General features: G+C 46.7%; 1 protein-coding gene across 1 annotated transcript in view; it reads right to left on the bottom strand.

Moving 5' to 3' along the window:
* The window catches only part of LRRC2 (leucine rich repeat containing 2), a 36,876-nt gene that overhangs the window by 10,149 nt on the left and 7,255 nt on the right, over positions 1 to 19,472 (bottom strand). Inside the window, exons 2-6 of the mRNA XM_042927508.1 lie at positions 16,072 to 16,215; positions 8,830 to 9,037; positions 6,919 to 7,075; positions 6,064 to 6,200; positions 1,012 to 1,157 (exon numbers count right to left, since the gene is read on the bottom strand). Of these exons, the coding sequence (XP_042783442.1) occupies positions 1,012 to 1,157; positions 6,064 to 6,200; positions 6,919 to 7,075; positions 8,830 to 9,037; positions 16,072 to 16,196 (773 nt within the window). The 5' untranslated portion in view covers positions 16,197 to 16,215. The remainder of the gene's footprint in view (positions 1 to 1,011; positions 1,158 to 6,063; positions 6,201 to 6,918; positions 7,076 to 8,829; positions 9,038 to 16,071; positions 16,216 to 19,472) is intronic.

Below are 19,472 nucleotides of genomic sequence, written 5' to 3' on the forward strand. Positions count from 1 at the left end.
CACCCCCCCCCCAGCTTTTTCTTGCATTCACTTGCAAAACCTTGACTGATCCCACAAATATTTCACAGAGTTCCCCTTGTGTTTCAAAGTAGAGCAATTCCCACTTAGTCTCACAACCTGGGAAGCACCGATGCATTACAGGTGGCCAAGAGTACAGAAAGGTCGTATGAGTGACCTTCAGAACTGAGCCAGTTTTGGCCTCTGTGTCATAACAGCTTACTTATTATTATATACTTCAAGTATACTTAGAGTAGTGAGTATTACTTGCTTATTACTATATTGTTATAATGAAGACTGTGGATTTAAAACCATGTTACACTCTGGACCAGCCATGCAGGAGCCTAATATTATTGGTGGAATGAATGAATGAATGAATGAATCTTACATGATCCAGTGTAATTTTTTTTTTTTTAAGTAAGCTCTACACTCAACGTGGGGCTTGAACTACGACCCTGAGATCAGGACTCGCATATTCTACTGACTGAGCCAGCCAGGCACCCCGGTGTGATTATTTTTTTAAAAATGACATACAAGTATATAATTGGAAAAAACTTACTAACCGTATCAATTTCGTTTGAAAGATTTGGTACAATAAACCAATAAATGAAACCAATAAAAATGATCCTTACTGATACTATAAACAGAGTGGTAATATGTATAAAAACACAGAGTGATAGGTTTCTATTCCATAGGTAATAAGCATGCTTTTCCATTTCTGTGGAATAAAAGAAAGCTAATGATAGCATTCTATTGAGGACAGAAGTAAATTAAAGTTCACCAAGACCAAGAAGGTGTGTTCAAATGCACATTTATGTGCACACACACGTACGACACAGACTGGAAATTGTCTTATTATTTCCCACAGACACATCTCCCGGAAACAACAAACTCTTGGAAGATGCGTTGATTTTGAAGACCATTCATGGGTTACACATGTTTAAAGCGGCAACGGTGTTTAAGGCGTTAGTAACTAATGCATACACACCTCACCTTCAGAACGCGAGTAGCTACCTGTCTATATCTTGGGGCAGGTCGGTCAGGCTATTGTTGCTGATATCCAACCACTGCAAATTAGACATCCTCAGGACACAGATCGGGACACTGGCAAACTTGTTTGCCGCGATATCTACGAATGTCACTTGCTTTAAGTTACTTAACTAGAAAGGAATAACAACAGGTATACTCTAATTACTTTTCTAGAATGAAGTTCGACTAATAATTTTTGGTGATGTTTCTTCTCAAAGGCACCTCTAGAAATCTATGCAACACAGACCCATATAACATGAATTTTGGAGCACCTACGGATGTGCTCCATGCTGGGGGTACTAAGATCGACGCCACATAGAGGCCGCCCTCAATGAGTTCACACTTTCCAAAATAAGCAATGCAATTTTTATGTAGCAAGAACTAACGTGAAGAAGGTTTCAACTGGCATTGTTCGGTAACACAGACATAAGTGGCTAATATGCCAACGTCAAGGTGGAGTAAGGGTCAGGGGTCAGGAAAGATTTCATGGAGAATGGAGTATTTGCACTGGGTCCTGAGTTTTCTCGACAGGTGGGAAGACAGGGAAGGCAACTCCAGGTGGGGAACAGCCTATGCAAAGTCCCAGAAAACAAAAAAGCACAAGCTTTCAAGAATAGAATGACTTGAAGACAGCCAAAGGAGTTCCAACAAATCTTAAAAAGACTCAGAAAGGGACAAGGCAAATGATCAGAGATCTCTACTATTTCAGGGTTTTTTTTTAAAATATAATTTCGATCTCCACTATTTATGTCTTATCTCCATAATCTGTGTTTTTAACATGGTGACTGAATCCGTAGGGGAATATACCTTTTTCAGTTTATTTATTTATTCTGGGAGAGAAAGTATGAGTGGGGGAGGGGCAGAGAGAGAGAGGAAAAGAGAGAGAATCCCAAGCAAGCCCCATGCTGTCCACGCAGAGCCCAACACGGGATTCAAATCCACAACCATGAGCTCATGACCTGAGCTGAAATCAAGAGTCGGACACCCAACCGACAGAGCCACCCAGGCACCCTGGGAAATATACTTTTTTCCTTTCAAATGCAAATCTATGAACAGCGAATAAAGCAGGAAAATGTCTCTCATGTTTGGGTTTGATTTTGTAAATCAGGTCGTGACTATGAAATACATAATAAGGAGCTACCTTTTACTGGCTTATTCTGAGAGTCCACAAATAAAACTTGAGCTGCCTCTCAGAATACATTTTCAAAATGGTTCCACAATATGGAGCCAACTGGACCAATAGGGGGAATTACTGAAAAGTAGAGAAGAAAGAAGCAGTAGGTTTATGCCTCTATTTACCTGAATATAATACCTAATTCCATATTGCCAAATTTGCCCAAGCGAGGCACAGTCCAAAGTGGGGTCCTATTGAATGGGCACATCCTAATTTTGCTCTTGTTTTGAGTTCATAAAAAGAAATGTGAAAGGCCGCCTGGGTGTCTCAGTTGGTTGAGGGACTAACTCTTGATTTCAGCTCGGATCATGATCTCACAGTTCGTGAGTCTGAGCCCCACATCGGGCTCTGCGCTGACAGTGCGGAGGCTGCTTGGGATTCTCTCTCTCTCTCTCTGCCCCTCCTCCCCTTCTCTCGAAAAAAAAAATGTGCAAGGTATCAGAAAAGGATTTGGGGAACACCTTAAAAAAATGAGCATGAAGACAGGAATGTGACAGTCAAAGAAGATGCTTTGGGTGCCCACGATTCAGTCTGAACTTCCTGACTGTGTGGCCAGGGTTATCAGATAGCAGAAAAATCAAGACTGAACTCTCCTCGGTCTCTCGTCTTTCTTCTTTTTACGATAAATGTAGAAAGTGCATTTTTTGGACTGTAGAATAAATTACTGGGGATATTTAAAGGAAATGACGTAAGACGTTTGTGAAAATTAGAATAAGGAAAATCAGCGGTATTCAACTAGCAAGGAGACGGAAGGCCCAGATCTAGCCATTGCCCACCAGCTACTTTCATCAAGGGCAAAGCAAAACACTCACAAACTCTTTTGAAAGGTAATTCTATTTGTCTGAAAATTCCAGTGTTGTCCAGATAAAAAGCTGACGTTAAGTCATAATACATACAACACGCATTTACACGGAAGTTTCATTATCTTTACCTTTGTCTCAAAATTCCTGACGGTTCCTTCCCGTAACTTTCTATACGTCATTTATTCTACTCGCTGTCTATTTGAATTTGAATCCAGGATTACGTCAATTATTTGTGAGAGAAGCATCCTCGTGAAGACAGGGCACAACAATGTGACGGCATTGAACCCTACTGAACCATACACTTAAAAATGGTCACGATGGGGGCGCCTGGGTGGCTCAGTCGGTTAAGCATCTGACTATTGATTTTGGCTCAGGTCATGATCTCACAGTTTGTGGGTTCCAGCCCCACGTCAGGCTCTATGCTGACAGCTCAGAGCCTGGAGCCTCTTCGGATTCTGTGTCTCCCTCTCTCTCTGGCCCTCCCCTGCTTGTGCTCGCTCACTCTCTCTCTCTCAAAAGTAAAAAATGAACATGAAAGAGAATTTTTAAAAAATAATAAAAATGGTCACGATGGTAAACATAATGTTAGTTTTTTAACCAATAAAATTTTTTTTTTTTAATGCTAGCATTTGGATATGGCATCCAGGCAAACAGTGGTTTCCTGAGTCTGTAGACATCAGAACCTGGGGTGCTGTGTGCTTCCATTGGGTAAATACAAGTTGGACACGTGAGGCTGAGATGCCCTCACAGATGACACTCCCTTTAACATGACCGTGCAGCCTGTCTTCAGGTATATGGTTTTTCATCTGTCTTGAATAAACCACAGTTTGAACAGATAGTTGAAAACGATGGCCACTGAGAACCATTCAGGACTGAATTCGCGAAGTTATAGATAGGAAGAATCAGTGAACTATGAGAACGCAGCCAACTGGGGAAGCATAACAAATACTGTGCATTTATGGAATCCCATTCAAAGCAAAGAGCCTAAAAAATCTATATCCAGAGACCATTTGCTCCCACGGGTGTCAATATAGTTTAGGTGAACCAGGTGAAAAACAACAACCCAAATGGTGATTGCCTGGTGCTGCCTGATATGCCAGCTCATGGGGATTAAGTGCGAGGAGGCAAGACAGAATTTCGAGGGCGAGATCGAAATATCCTACAAGTGAATTCGGTGGATCGTACACTTACAATGGCTGAATTGGGGGCCGTATGAATTATATTTCAACAAAGCGGGGAGGCGAAGAGAAGGGACAGAGAAGCAAGCCTAGGAGGCTAGGTCAGGTGACGGACAACACGGGCTTGGACTAGGGTGTTGGTGGCAAGGTGCTGGGTGGGGGTCAGATACAGAATATATTCTAAAGGGCATGCTCAACAGGACTTATTTACAGAGTGGTTACAGGGCGTGGGAGCAACAGAGGTCAAGTTGACTTGGCTTGCTTCCAGCCTGGACAACCGAGAGAAGACTGGGTCCCTTTCTTTCTTCCTTTCTTCCTTCCTTCCTTTCTTTCTTTCTTTCTTTCTTTCTTTCTTTCTTTCTTCTTTAATGTTTATTTTTTTTTTTATTTTTTTTTTTTTAACGTTTATTTATTTTGGAGACAGAGAGTGAATGGGGGAGGGTCAGAGAGAGAGGGAGACACAGAATCGGAAGCAGGCTCCAGGCTCTGAGCTATCAGCACAGAGCCCGACGCGGGGCTTGAACTCACGGACCGTGAGATCATGACCTGAGCCGAAGTCGGACGCTTAACCGACCAAGCCACCCAGGCGCCCCAATGTTTATTTACTTTTGAGAGAGAGACAACAGCACAAGTGGGGAGAGGGCAGAGACAGAGGGGAAGACGCAGAACCCGAAGCAGGCTCCAGGCTCTGAGCTGTCAGCACAGAGCCCGACGCGGGGCTCGAACTCACAAACCGTGAGATCATGGCCTGAGCCGAAGTCGGACGCTCAATCGACTGAGCCACCCAGGTGCCCAGAGCCATTTTCTAAACTAAGGAGGCTTGGGGAATGAGCAGTCTTATGAAGGGGGTCACGCCCTTGGGGGGGCACCCCTCACCCGGACCACTGTCGGGCATTTCCTGGGGCGACAGTAGAAGCGACTACTTCCTCCCACCCAGAAGTTTCCAGGCAAGGACCATAACACCCCATCTAGGACTATAATCAGTGGGCGTTGGCAGGACCACATGAGCACTACTGTTTCCGGTGTGTTCATTACCAGTTCGTTACCATGAGATCCATATCTCCCTTCAGCATAAGAAGCCTGTTGAGTTTTATTTGGCAATAAACTCTGCTCCCTTTCAGCTGTTCCATTTTATCAGAATATGATGTTAAATCATGAATGAATACAGACCAAAAGTAATGAACTTAATTCATTTGATTTCGATTAATGAACTTTTAAAATCCTATCTGTAAGACGATTTTTGTTACCTCTAAGTTTTTATGAATATATAAACTTTAAAAAAATCTTACCCCCTTTATTCCCATTTCTGATGTATTTCACAATTGCAGATAAGCATTACAGACAACAGGAATCTTACATTAAATAGGCATTAAATAAAAATATCCTGTGTGAAAATAAGACATTTTGCCTAGTTTTGTGTAGCTTTTTATTTGTTTTGTTTCTTTTAAGTTTATTTATTTTTGAGAGAGAGACAGAGAGAGTGAGCAGGGGAGGGGCAGAGAGAGAGGGAGAGAGAGAACCCCAGCAGGCTCCACGCTGCCAGTGCAGAGCCCAATGTGGGGCTCAAACCCACAAACCGTGAGATCGTAACATGAACCGAAACCAAGAGTCGGACGCTTAACCAACCGAGCCACCCAGGCGCCCCAGTGTTTGTTTTTGTTTTGTTTTGATGGCTTTTCTGAACTTAAATTCAGCTCCTGGTCTAGTGTAAGAACACTTTAAAGGACCTTCCAATTGCTGGTATAGTGATTGACATGTCAAGAAACTGTGATATAACAAAGATGGATTTCATCTTGTAAAACATCTTCCCCACGTTATAGATCATCCCACGTCATAAGTCAAATAAAAGTAACTCATAGTGCAAACGTAATCGCTTTCTTACTTCAAAGGGGAGCTCAGTTAATTCCAGATTTCCGGAACAATCCAGTTTCTCGAGATTTTCGCAGTCCCCCAGCTCCGGAGGGATGCTCTTCAGATGGTTGAAACTCACATTGAGTTCTCTCAGGTTCTTCAAACAACCTGTCATCAGAACAAATGAACATCCATGGGGTAGATCCCTTATGGTTTTTTAACGGCAAAAGCAAGACAAAGATACAACACATTTGTACAAATGGTGGGGGGTGGGGGGGAGACAGGAAACATAATTTTGTATTTGTTTTTTTAAGCACTTCACTAAATGCCAGCTCGTCTTTCATCCTGAGCATGTTGGTCCTTGATCAGAGTGTTTTTTGCTTATTCTCTGTTTAATCCTTCATCCAACTAGGCAGCCGCAGACCTTCACCTCCCACACCCCAAGAGAAGGAGAAGCAGTAGTGATCATCCGGTCTTCATTTTCAGCTACTGATGGAAATTTATCAAATGTTGATCAAAATGACCTACCAGGCTACACGAAACTCATCAACGGACTAATATCCGGGACCGACTATTGAGGTTTATGTTTACAGTGAACATGTCATTGCACGTTCGTCCTTCTAAAACTGAAAGAAAATAGACACGAAGCTCCCAAACACGGCACTGCTCACTCGTGACACTTCTAGCTTCTTCTGCGCAACTGGCCCACGTCTGCCTGTGCCGAGTTCCGCAGGCGGGACGGTGGCGTCGCTGCCCCAAGGGGACACTGCAAGCAAGCCAGCGGCTCTGGGAACACAGGCAACAGCCCCGTCCAAGCAGCCTCCCGGAGGGCCATGCTGCCCGCTTCCCAGACCAGAACACCGAAGGCTCCCGCTGGGGAACATACCAATTTCAGCCGGAAGATGGGAGATTTGGTTTTTTGGCAGATCCAGAATTCTCATCGCTTGAAACAGCTCGATATAGGTAGGAATGATTTGAATCAGGGTATTGCTAATGTGCCATTCTTTCAGGTGTGTCTGCTCCTTCAACGAATCCGGGAGCTCCTGAAACAAAATGAACGACGTCAGTCACAACAAGTTCCTCAGCGTGTTGGGGCCGAGGGGCAGCGTGCACAAAGCCGCGTACATCGGGGCATCCATGTAGAAGACGAGAGAGCACGCGGGAGAGCGTCAGGCCTGACCTTCGCCAGCTCGACAGCCACTTCACGAAGCCACTTTTAAGACTGTGTAGGGGCGCCCGGGTGGCTCAGTCGGTTAAGCGTCCGACTCTTGATTTCGGCTCAGGTCACGATCTCACGGTTCGTGGGTTCGAGCCCCACATCGGGCTCAGCCCTGACAGCGCAGAGCCTACTTGGGATTCTCTCTTTCCCTCTCTCTCTCTCTCTGCCCCTCCCCTGCTCTCTCGCTTCCTTGCTCTGTCTCTCTCACAAAATAAATAAACATTAAAAAAAAAAAAGAAAAGAAATCCAGACAAGAACCCAGTACCCACGGATCTCAATGATGGGGGCTCAGGAGAAAGAACACTAGAGGCCATACAGTGATCATCTCTCCCAGCATCAGAGGGCAGTGCAGCTAAGAAATCAGTGACAGAAAATATCCACTCATTTGGTCACCACAACAGCCCTCGCGGGGGCCGACACAAGCATTAGCATCATCTTACTGGGGGGGAGAGAAAATGTATAAAATATATATATATATATATATATATATATATATATATATACTGGGGGTAAACTGCCCCAGGTCACATGGCCAATAAAGGACGGCCCCAGGATCACCCCCCAAAATTTAGTCTCTCGGCCCAGAGCCCATTCAGCTAGAAGTTGGGGGGATAAAAAGAGATGAAGGGTAGGTCCCAGAGAGCCCTGTCCCCCAGAAAGGGACCACAGCCCAGGTTCACCTGCCCACAGCACAGCAGGTGCCGCTTCCACGAGTAAACCTCGGATCACAGGGCAAGCCCTGGAGGTGCCTCTCCAAGCAAAGCAGCAGGTCAGGGGCGGAGGGAGCAGGAAGCCAATGTAAACACCGGAGGAAAGAAAGGGGGCATCTTTGTCCTGGCCTCAGAATCTCAGAGGAAAAGCAGCTAAAGGGTCTGCCGAAATTCCTTTACTGCTCTGCACACCCTGACACTTCAGCAAAGTCACCACCACCCGCTGGGAAATGTTCCGTGAAAGTCACAGTTCATTTAAAAAACAAAAAAAAAAACAAAAAAAAAACCAGAAACAAAAAAAGGCAGGAGCGCCTGGGTGGCTCAGTGGGCTAAGCGGCTAAGCCAGTGACTCAGGTCGTGATCTCGTGGTTTGAGCCCCAGAGATTGGCTCTGGGCTGACAGCTCAGAGCCTGGAGCCTGCTTCGGATTCCGTGTTGCCCTCTCTCTCTGACCCTCTTCCGCCTGCATTTTCTCTCTCTCTCAAAAATAAATAAACATTAAAAAAAATTTTTTTTTAAGGCAAAGTGATTTTAACGTCTGGGGGAGAGACGGCAGGATTAAGCATTAAAAGGCTGCGCCATTCTAGGGAGGGCCCACTCCCCCCTCCCCTCCCCCCCAGGTCCCAGCCCCTGCCAGCCTCGGAGGGATCCAAGGGGATCCTGCTGCCCCCTCCCGCAGGACGACAGGGTCTTACACAGAGGGAGGGATGTGAAAACCCGGTTCGGTTCGAAGCAGGCAACAGCTTCCTCCCCATCCAGGGGAAAGCTCTTTAGAGGCAGGAGCGCTCTCTGGGTCAGGGCCAAGGCCAAGGCCAGTGCCCTGAGCTCAGCTCAGCAGCCCTCACCGGGCACCCCCTCACTACACTCACCGTCCACTGCTCCCCCGAAAGTTCAAACACAAACGCACTCCTCCGTTTGTCTCTCTCCTTGGAAAGTAAACTCTGCCTGGTGAGAGAGTTCCTTTCGATCTTTTCCAGAAGCCTCACGCTGGTGTCTACGAAGCCATTCTTGCAGTACACAGCCTGGGGGATGCCTTTCCTCCTGCACTCGGCCACGAAATTCCACTCTTCCTTTATCCTAGACGGGCAGCAGAAGCCACAGTCACTCTCCTGGGGAACCGCCCTCACCTCCCTGGAGCAGCGGGCAGGTCAGCCTGGAGCTGGCACAGTCCCTCCCCTGGCCCCTCGGCCCCAGCCCCCAGCCCCCAGCCTAGGGGGACTTAAGCACCCGCCCAACCCTCAACCCTCCCAGCTGAGCCTCCTCCCTCATTTCCTCTGCTGCGGGAACATAGGGGGACCTTAAACCCTCAGAGACGGGAATTAGCAACTCTGACTTAAAAAGTAGACAAGGTGGGTGGCATGGAAATCTTGCCCAAAATTTCTACCACGTTTACCTATGCATTTGATTAATTACAATTTCCTTGGATATTATGTGACGCTAGCCCAAGTTTTTTGTTTTCGTTTTGTTTTTTTTTAACGCAGGGCGAAAAGAACATGCTGATCTTTCAAGGCCATCTGATTTGAACGACACAGGCAGCCCCGGTTCTCCAGATACCTGACAGGCTTTGACAACTCTGTAGAGACCAAGGTGAACTTGTAGAAAACCGACAGCCACACAAATACTTCTCAAGACGGCGGGCACACAAATCGATTCTGTCCGGTGGACGGACGGCCCTCCTCCACCTCTGGAGACAGTCTGTTCCGGGCGCGGGTGCGTTTCAATTTTCCTGCCACCTAAATGTGTGTGTCCTCTGGGCTCCCCTTGGACCTGGTTGTAACACCTTACTGCTCGTCCTTTTGTGCAACCGTGAGAAAAAGGGGATTTTTAACACACATTCCTTTTATATCTATGGCAGCGCGAGGACTTCACCTTTTTTAAAAGATGAACCTTTATCACAAGGTGGGTGTCCTCTGAGCGCTCGGGGTTTCAAAGGCTGGGCAGGGGTGCGGTGAGGCGAGAAGAGGAAGCCCAGACCTCTTCCCCTCATTCCTCCTCGGATTGGGACCGGCAGGGCCCAGAGAGTCGCGATCACCTCCTCATTTATGTAGTTTCAGCCGCTTTCTGTCCTGCCTGGCTTTTGTTTGACCCACCAGGCATTCTGTATTGGTTCTTTACTTCACACGATCCTAACTGCCCGCTCCTGACTAAATGCGATGTGCAGACCCGAGAGGATGAGCAAGCAGGGAAACCACGGGCAAAGGCGCGGCGACGGCGCAGAACTGGCAAAAGAGCCCTGACTCAGGGCTGGGACCACGCTTTTTAAGGAATCGCATGTGTTGAAATACCCTAGTAGGTGCTTCACAGACTCTTTCCTCCAGTCAAATGTTAGGAGTGTTAGCAGAGCAGGTCTAGTGTGTCATTAAATGTCAGTAATCCCCGGGGCGCCTGGGTGGCTCAGTCCGTTAAGCGTCCAACTTCGGCTCAGGTCATGATCTCACTGCCTGTGGGTTCGAGCCCCGCGTCAGGCTCTGTGCTGACAGCTCAGAGCCCGGAGCCTGCTTCGGATTCTGTGTCTCCCTCTCTCTCTGCCCCTCCCCAGCTTGTGCTCTGTTTCTCTCCCTCTCAAAAATAAATGAAAACATTAAAAAAAAACCAAAACCCTCAGTGTGATTAGCCTGAATGAAAGAATCCAGACCAAAAAAGGGAATGATTCCATTTATAGGCAGTGATTCCATTTGTATGGAATATAATAAATGCAAAATAATCTTTTTTTTATTTTATTATCTACTTTAAATGCGTACAGTTTATTGGGTGTCAGGTATACTCATCAATAAAGCTTTTATAAAATAAATGTCATGGGCCTCGTTTTAATCGCCTCCTGCATCCCTCCTCGACCCCCTCTCCCCTCTCTTGCTCCCTACTGTGCACTTGGACAAAGCTCAAGGGGGTACCCGCTGCTCCCCTGCTCCGCGCCTACGCCCACCCGGTACTCGGGCTCGGGGGAAAATTCGCAGCCTTGCAAACTGGCCTCGCTTCGACCCTCACTCCCTTCGGGGCTAAACCCAGCCCTCCAAGACTCAAGGACTTTCTGCAGGGGCTCTCTCTCTCCTCAGTGTTTCACTTTGGGAGACCATTCCCATCAGCGCATGAGCACGCGGTTACCTCTCCCCGCTTAAAGGGCACCCCCCCTCCACCCCCGCAACCTCACGTCTCCCATGGGGCCCGCTTCTCTGCTCCACCTTCCAGTCAACCCTACGAAAGAGCTGTGCTGGCTCACACCCACAATCCTTCTTTCCCACTCCACCCCACCCCCGTTCTCTGTTGAACCCCCTTCACTCACCACCACGGTTCTTTAGAAACTATTCCCAAGGTCTTCATGACCTCCATTTTGCCAGACCCAGCGGTCAAATCCAGTCCTCATCTTCGCCGACCCATCTGCAACATTTGACACAGCCCTTCCTCCCCGGTGAAGCCTGTCATTTGGCTCCCAGGACCCCTCTCTCTGCTGACTCCACTCCTGCCTCTCCAGTGACTGAGCTGCCTCCCCCTGCCCCCCATCTCTTCCCAACCTCCAAATCCCCAAGGGCCCAACACCCAACCCTCGGGCCTCTTCTCGTCTCTCTCTACACTCATTCTTTGGCTGTCTTTCAGTCTCATGGCTTTAAATATATCTGTATGCTATTGATGATCAGTTCTGTTTCTCTAGCCAAGACTTCCTCGCTGAATCCAGCCTCTTTGCCTCCCCTGGAACTTCACCTGAATGTCTAAAAGGCGTCCCGCAATCAACATGTTCCAAACCAAACTCCCGATCCTCACCCTAAAACCTGCCTCTGCCCCATTAAAGCCGTAAAAGCCTTCCAGAGGCTCTGGCTAAAAACCTCAGGGCTCATCATTGGCTCTGTGCTTTTTTTCATACCTCGTAGCAAATCCGTCAAGGGATGTGATCGGTTCTACGAGAATCCACACGCCTCACCGCCTTCCCTGCTTCCATTCTTGCCCATGTCACCATCATCTCCTTGCAGGTACCACTGTTGTCCCCCCTACGGTCCAAATGCACCCAGCGGTTCGAGTAAGCCCATCACAATGTCCCCGATTCCTCATCTCACAAAGCAAAGCAATGTCCTACCTCACCGACAAGGCCCTACAGGTCTGTGCCGTCACCTTGCCTGTCTGGCCACTGCACAGTCACTTGCTTTTTCTGGCCCGCACGCTGGCCCCCTTGCTCTCCCTTGAACACCCACGCCAACGCATGCCTCAGTATTCACATTGCTGTTGTGTCTGCCTGGAACATTCGTTCCTGGATTTCTGCAGAGCTGGATCCCCAGGTTTCTGTGCAGACTTTTTGGTCTTTCAAAACCTCTTTGGGTATCATTGGAGTTTCCAACTTGCCATTAAGCTGAGAGAAAGGGGAGTGTTTGAGAAAAGTATTTCGCCGATGGCCCTGGCTGGCCCAGCTGCCACCCTACCCAGGTCCTAGTCACTGAGCTGAGCTGAGGATAAGCACTCAGCAACCAAGTAGGTAGGGCTTCGGGTTCTACAAAGAAGTCTATACATAATGCAATAAAAGCAACAAACTTAAAAATACCCGCACATGGAGAGAGATGAATTTAATCCTGGGGGAAAGTGATGGGATTGGCTTGGGATTGTTACTTTTCATGATTAGCTCTTCTGTATAATGTAAATATTTTAATACCTGTGATAAAAAGAAATGCAAATACCTGCCCACAGATTTAGATCTGATTGTAGCAGTCAGGGATGTGGGGCAGACCCTGGGTCTAAGACATGCTCCCTGAACGAATAGAAGAAATTGCCCGAATTGCCAACGAGCAATAGTACAGCCATCGCCAGGTCTTGGGTTCACCAAGCACTTTTCAGGCTAATGCCTCCAGCTTTTCTACCCTCATTTCTTAGACCAAACCTGAAGGGATGCCCTGCCAATGTAATGAAATGATGCCCGTTAAGCCCTACAGAATACACCCTTCCTATATTACACGTTACAAACCAACGTAAGTAGCTCACATATTTTGGTACAGGCAACATAAAAAGGAGAAAAAAGGATATCAGACAGATTTCATTAAAAATAATCATTTACCATGGGGCACCTGGGTGGCTCAGTCGGTTAAGCATCCAGCTCTTGATTTCAGCTCAGGTCATGATCTCATGGTTTGTGAGTTCCAGCCCTGTGTCAGGCTCTGTGCTGACAGTGGGGAGCCTGCTTGGGACTCTCTCTCTCTCTTGCTCTCTCTCTGTTCCTCCCCTGTTTGTGCGCGTGCTCTCTCTCTCTCGCTCTCAGAATAAATAAACAGACTTTAAAAAGTAAGCATATACCAAATCTTTTTTGGATTTCTTTTTATTTTTTTTTAATTTTTTAAAAATGTTTATTTATTTTTGAGAGAGAAAGAGAGAGATAATGCAACCAGGGGAAGGGCAGAGAGAGAGAGGGAGACACAGAATCCAAAACAGGCTCCAGGCTCTGAGCCGTCAGCACAGAGCCCGATGCAGGGCTCGAACCCACGAACCGTGAGATCATGGCCTGACCCAAAGTCGGACACTTAACTGACTGAGCCACCCAGGTGCCCCATTTGGACTTCTTTTTAAATATTTTATGTCTCATTCCCTCCAAAACCTCATAAGAATATGAGCCCTTGTTTAGTGAGAGTCAAGGTGAACATATAAACCTTTTTTAATTCCATTCCCTTCCTTGAGAGTAATTCAAATAAGTAAGCTGTCTAGCATAATGTATAGAGTTGTCGAATCACTATGTCATACACCTGAAGCTAATGTGACATAGCGTGCCAGTTACACTTCAATAATAAAAAAAAATCCGATGGGGAAAAAAGATCAAATGAGATCAATAAACTGTCATTGTCTTTACACTTTATCACCCATATAATTGAATAACCTTCCCCCTGAATCAATTTTAATAGAATGTCAAATATGAGCCAAACACGTAAAACAATGCCCTTAGGGTCCTACTAATTAAATAGATCACGTGCAAACAAAATGTTGCAAGGAGCCTCGTTGGATGAGGAAATCATCCCTCGGAGCCTGACAGCGACTCCTCTCTTTCTCTCCATCAGTGATTGGATTTCATTCAGGTAGTGATATTCTGTATTATGTCTCTACTTATAACTTCTAAGTTTTGATACATGCTTCATGGAACAAATTCAGTCTTACAAAATAAAGTACCATGAAGGGAGGTCACAGAGCAAGCCTCAGGGTTTGGCCTGTTTTCGTGAAATTAAATTAACCAGATAATTGCCTCTTACGATAAGGCATTCATCAGTTTTTCCACGTGTTAATGTCCCAGCAGGAAACAGATCTTGAGAGACTCAAGATTAACCTTCAGATAGTATTAATAATCACAGTATGAATCATATGATGGAAACTCAGCTACCTGCATAAAAAGGTAAATTTACCACCTGTTTTGCAGGTCTTGGGAAACCAAGAAGCTTCCTCCTTGAACACCTACGTTCCTCCCTCCACCATCTCCACTTCCCCCTCACCTGCCCAGCCAGTTGGATGGCTCTTTTTCTTATCTTGAGCTAGAAAAGCCTAACAAATCCCTAAAAGGTTTTCTGTTCTTAGGACAAGATAGGACACAGCACAAGCCCAATGACCCCAAGCCCAATTCAAGGCCTACCTGGGGCACAAGAGACATGCGCACCTGTTCATGAAGGCATTTAGCACCACAATGAACGACAGAGTCCAAGAGGCAAACACCACTCCAAAGCAACTGGGAGAAGAGTCTGTGGACCCCAGCTCTCTGAAGATGGTTCCTGCTCCCTTAGAATCCTCGGGGGGGTTACATCAGCTACAGACACTTTCCCCAAAACCCCCAGGGCTTGGGTCCCCATTCAGCAAGTTGTCCTACCCTAGGGTAACCCCAGATGCTAGGAGGGAGGAGGAGGGAGGAGAGGAACAGAGCTGAGAGTCACTCTGGGCTCACAGGCCCCTCGTGTAATTCGTGCTAGTGTAGGTAATTCGTGCTAGTGTAGATGGCTCAGACCCATTGATGCCTACTCTGAGGTTCCCGTTCTTAAATTCAAGATTCACATCATATTGGATAACCTCAGACGAGTGCAAGTGAAAAGAACATATCAACTCTCTGGGATTACAGCACGATGCAGGGGGAAGAGCTTGGCCAAATCCTCCCCTTACCAGCTGTATCAACTCGGGCAAAGTCACTCAGGCCCCAACCACCTCGTCTTCAGACTGAGGATAATGATATCCCCCTGGGACAGCGGTGAGGCTTACAGCCACAGCGAAATTATCAAGCATGGTCAGAACAGGTATTTGTTGCGTCCAAATAGTTCAGAAAAGTGGAGAGCCCAGGATAGAGAGACATTGACACCTTACGCATTTTGTGTTTTAGCTTCAAGCATAGAAATAGGTCACCAGCTGCCAACTTGAGACAGGGTCATGGACCTCCCCCGAAAATGGGTCTGCCCGTCGGAATCCCATTCTGCCTTTCTTAGGTAAGTCACATCCTTAACGCATCAGCCAGGAGCACCGGTTTGGGTTCCTCCGTAGGAAATAAAAAGTACAGACATGCAAATCCACCCACATGCAATCTTTCCAGCTTGTCATACTCAGACTTGCGCAGTGCAGAGTCCATTGTGTGGCTCATATTTTTCGTAAATGTAGTTTTTTCCAAAGCATTCGACTTAATTTCATAGACAAGTAACTCTCTTTCCCTCAGACTTCATGAGTCGACACGAATAGTTAGTCCAATCACATCATCTCAATCGGAGTAAAAAATGCATTGATACAGGGACTCTTATGCAGCCTTCAGTTCAATAGGTGAGGGCTGAGATGGATGAAGGGGAGTGGCCTTGAGCTGCCCTGGGGCATTGTCACAGGGGCCGCCCAGGTGTGGAGAGCATCAGATGGCCTAGTGAGGCCAGCCTGGCAGCCTTCCACCAAGTTCCCTGTGTCGTCCTGGTGCCCAGTACCTCGCCTGGAAGGTATGTGGGTCCTTACGACACTGGGGGTGACTGTTAACAGGAATCGAACGTTCACTAGCCAGGCAACAGCGTGACAGCTCTGAGGTCCCATGAGCAAGAGTCACTGACTGAGAAATCCCAGAAGAAAGGCATCCCCCTCCACTATGCTGCCTGCCAAGCCCCCGTGTCCCCGAGAAGCCACAGGCAAGTACAGAAAACACATACTTTTCCAAAGCGCTTTTCTCAAGCCTTTCTGCCTCCTTCTTCTGCCAGGCTTTGTGCTTCTTGACACGAGTTTCCCACAAGGCTCTGACGACAGAAATGTCGAATACGACCACTTTGTGTCCCATTTCGGGCGTGTGAAATTACCTATTTAAGAAACATACGTTATGTCAGCTTTGTACACACACGGAGAAGAAAACAGTTGTAGCATGAACTTTAAAATGAAACATGAGGCGTGCCTGGGTGGCTCTGTCGGTTGAGCATCCAACTCTGGATTTCAGCCCAGGTTATGATCCCAGGGTCATGGGATTGAGCCCCACATTGGATGTGGAGTCTGCTTGAGATTCTCTGTCTCTGTCTGTCTCTGTCTCTCTTGTCTCCCTCTGTCCCTCTCCCCCGTTCACACACACACACTCTCTCTAAAATTAAAAAAAAATTTTTTTAATGAACGAATCAATTCTCTTAAGCAATGATGAAATGCCTGTTACTTCCAGGATGGCATTTGCTAATGTTCTTAAAGCCTGATCGTACTCTGGGGAAGTCAAGTTCAACATCACCCTTCAAGCATCTCTTCTACAAGTTCACACTTCTGCCCTTGCCTCTCAGCTGAATTGTGGGTTCCCAGAGCCCCCTGGGCATTCCTTCCTCAAGCCTCATGGTTCTGCCTTCTACTGAATTTCTAGCAACTAATCTTCCCACAGGTTGGAACATACTCAAAGGGAAGTTCGTGAGTTAATCAGAACACACACACACACACACACACACAAACACACACACACACACACACACAGCGTGTCGGCTGGCCAATAGCAGGGCTGTTGAATACTCTCTGCTCCAGTTCCAGATGCTTCTAAATGGCAGTCAGTGGGGATACAACACCAAATATTTAATCTTCTGACTCAGCTGTGTCCTCGCCATAAATGGCCTGCCAGTCCGAGGGGGGGGGGACGCAGCTTTCGTCTGTGCAGCCGAGCGCTGAGGAGCCGTAATTTCCGTCTAACGAGCTGAAAATGCTGGCCCCAATTTATTTCCGTCTTTCCCTTCATTTCTGGCATCTGGGACTGTCTTTGGTCTCCCTTAAAACTCTTTTACCTACAGGAGATTTCTGATTCAGGTGCAAACGGTGCACGTCTTTGTACGGACATGTTTTCGGTTCTCTTGGGTAACTACGTGGGAGCGGCTTTTGGAGGGTCGTCTGATAACTAACTGTGTGTTTAACCTTTTTAGGAACCGCGGGACTCTTTTCCAAAGCAGCTTCATCATCTTACGGCCCCAGCAGCCTTGCTTGGGGCTCCAGGGTCTTCACATCCTCTCCACACTCGTTCTTCTGTTTTCTTCCATCAGAGCCATCCCAGTGGATGGGAAGTGCTATCTAGTTGTTTTGATCTGCATTTGCCTGCCAGCTAATGATGTTGATCGAACACCTTTCCATGTGCCTGTTGGCCCTCATTATACCTTCCTGGGACAAATGTCTCTTGAGATCCTTTGCCAATTTTTCAATTGGGCCATTTGTCTTTTTATTGTTGACTTGTCATAAATACTTCTTTATATATTCTAAACGCAGGTCCTTCGTCACATAGATGATTTGCAAAACTTTTCTCCTGTGTTCGGAGTTGTTTTTTCACTTTCTCAATTCCGTCCTTTTACTTTTAACCTAAGAACGTATATGGTTATATCTGATGTGAGATTTTGCAGCTAGAATCTTTTGTTTTTGTTTTTTGTTTTTTGTTTGTAGGCTGCATACCCAATGTGGGGCTCGAACTCACAACCCTGAAATCAAGAGTCGCATGCTCCACCGACTGAGCCAGCCAGGCTCCCCTGTAGACAGAATCTTGTCGGATCATTTATTTAGACACACTCCAACAGTGTCTTTTAATTGGTGTGTTTGGGCAATTTACATTTAATATAATGCCCGATACTTTGCGTTTAGGTCTACATTCGTTTATTACCCGATTTCTGCATGACCCCTCCTTTGTTTTCCTCTTTACACCTTGCTGCCTTCTTTTGTGTTTCACGCCTTCTAGTATTCAATTTAGCTTCTCTACTGTGTTTTTGACTATGTTTCTCTGTGTCCTTCCTCTTCGTTTTCATGGTTGCCCTCCGGAGGATCAACTCTGGCTTCACTTCTTATCTCGGTCTATCAGAAACAACATTTCACCACTGATAGTGAGCCATAGACACCTGACTCCCACCAAGGTTCCCCTAGGCTCTCTCGCCTTTGTGCTGCGGTTTTCCCATGCACCGAACCTGTCAGTGTTCTATTTTTGGCTTCCAATCATGAAACTTATGTTAAAGAATGCACAAGGAGGACACGAGCCCATCACGTCTACCCTGATATGTACCATATCTGTTGTTCCTCCCACATTCCTGTGGTCCCATGTCCCCTCAGACAGGGGATGTCTGCTGATAAATGTTCTGTCCTCCCCCATCTGAATATCTCGTTTTCACCTTTACCCTGAAGATTGTGTTGGCTGCCTCTGGAACCCTGAGATAATGCTTTTTCTTCAGCACCATATAGACACTGTGCCTGTGTCTTCTGGCCTCCGTGGTTTCCCAGGAGAAACGTGCAGTTGTTGGAACCATAATTCTCACCAAGGTGACACATCATCATTCTCTCACAACTTTTCTGGAGTTTTCCCTTGTCTTGGGTTTTCCTCGGTTTAATTATGATGAATCCGGGCATGGATTTCGTTGAGTTTATCCCATGTGGGATTTGCCTTGCTCCTCTGGTCAGGAGGTTTGATCTGTTGCCAAACTGGGGGATTTTCAGATCTGTCCCAAACTGGGGGATCTGTTGCCAAACTGGGGGAAAATCTTCAAAGATTTTCTTCTGCCCTGCCCTCTTTCTCCCCTCCTTCTGAGACTCCGGCAACACAAATATGAGCCCTTTCACTATCGTTTCGTGGATTCTTGAGGCTGTTCATTCTTTATAAATTTCTTTCCCCCTTTTTTCTCAGGTTGGTATTATCCAGCAACCCATCTTCAAACGTCCCACCTCTTCCCTATATCATATCATCTCCAATTACGTTTATGAGCCTATCCAGGGAATATTTTATTTCAGTGATGGCCTATTTTATTTCTCAAGGTTCCATTTGGTTCTCTATAGCTTCTGTGTCTTTGCTGATACTTCCTACCTCTCCATTCACACCAGAGGGCAGAGGGAGAGTACCCCAGAAAGGGCAAAACTTGGAAGGGCTTCAGACCTCGCTTTCGTTGTCGAAAGCAATGAAAGTTTTCTCCACCCTCTGGGGCCTGTAACTCCTCTGATCAGAATGGAAGGATCCCCTTTCTCCAAGCTTTGGGTGACCGAGGTCCTCTGCTATCAACCTTCCCTGTCCCTCCTGTTACCGCAGAATCCTTTGGGGGCTGAGACGTGACAGGATGGGGAAAAGAAGAACAGGGAT

Source organism: Panthera leo, chromosome A2, assembly GCF_018350215.1.
Source record: "Panthera leo isolate Ple1 chromosome A2, P.leo_Ple1_pat1.1, whole genome shotgun sequence".
NCBI classification, from domain to species: domain Eukaryota; kingdom Metazoa; phylum Chordata; class Mammalia; order Carnivora; family Felidae; genus Panthera; species Panthera leo.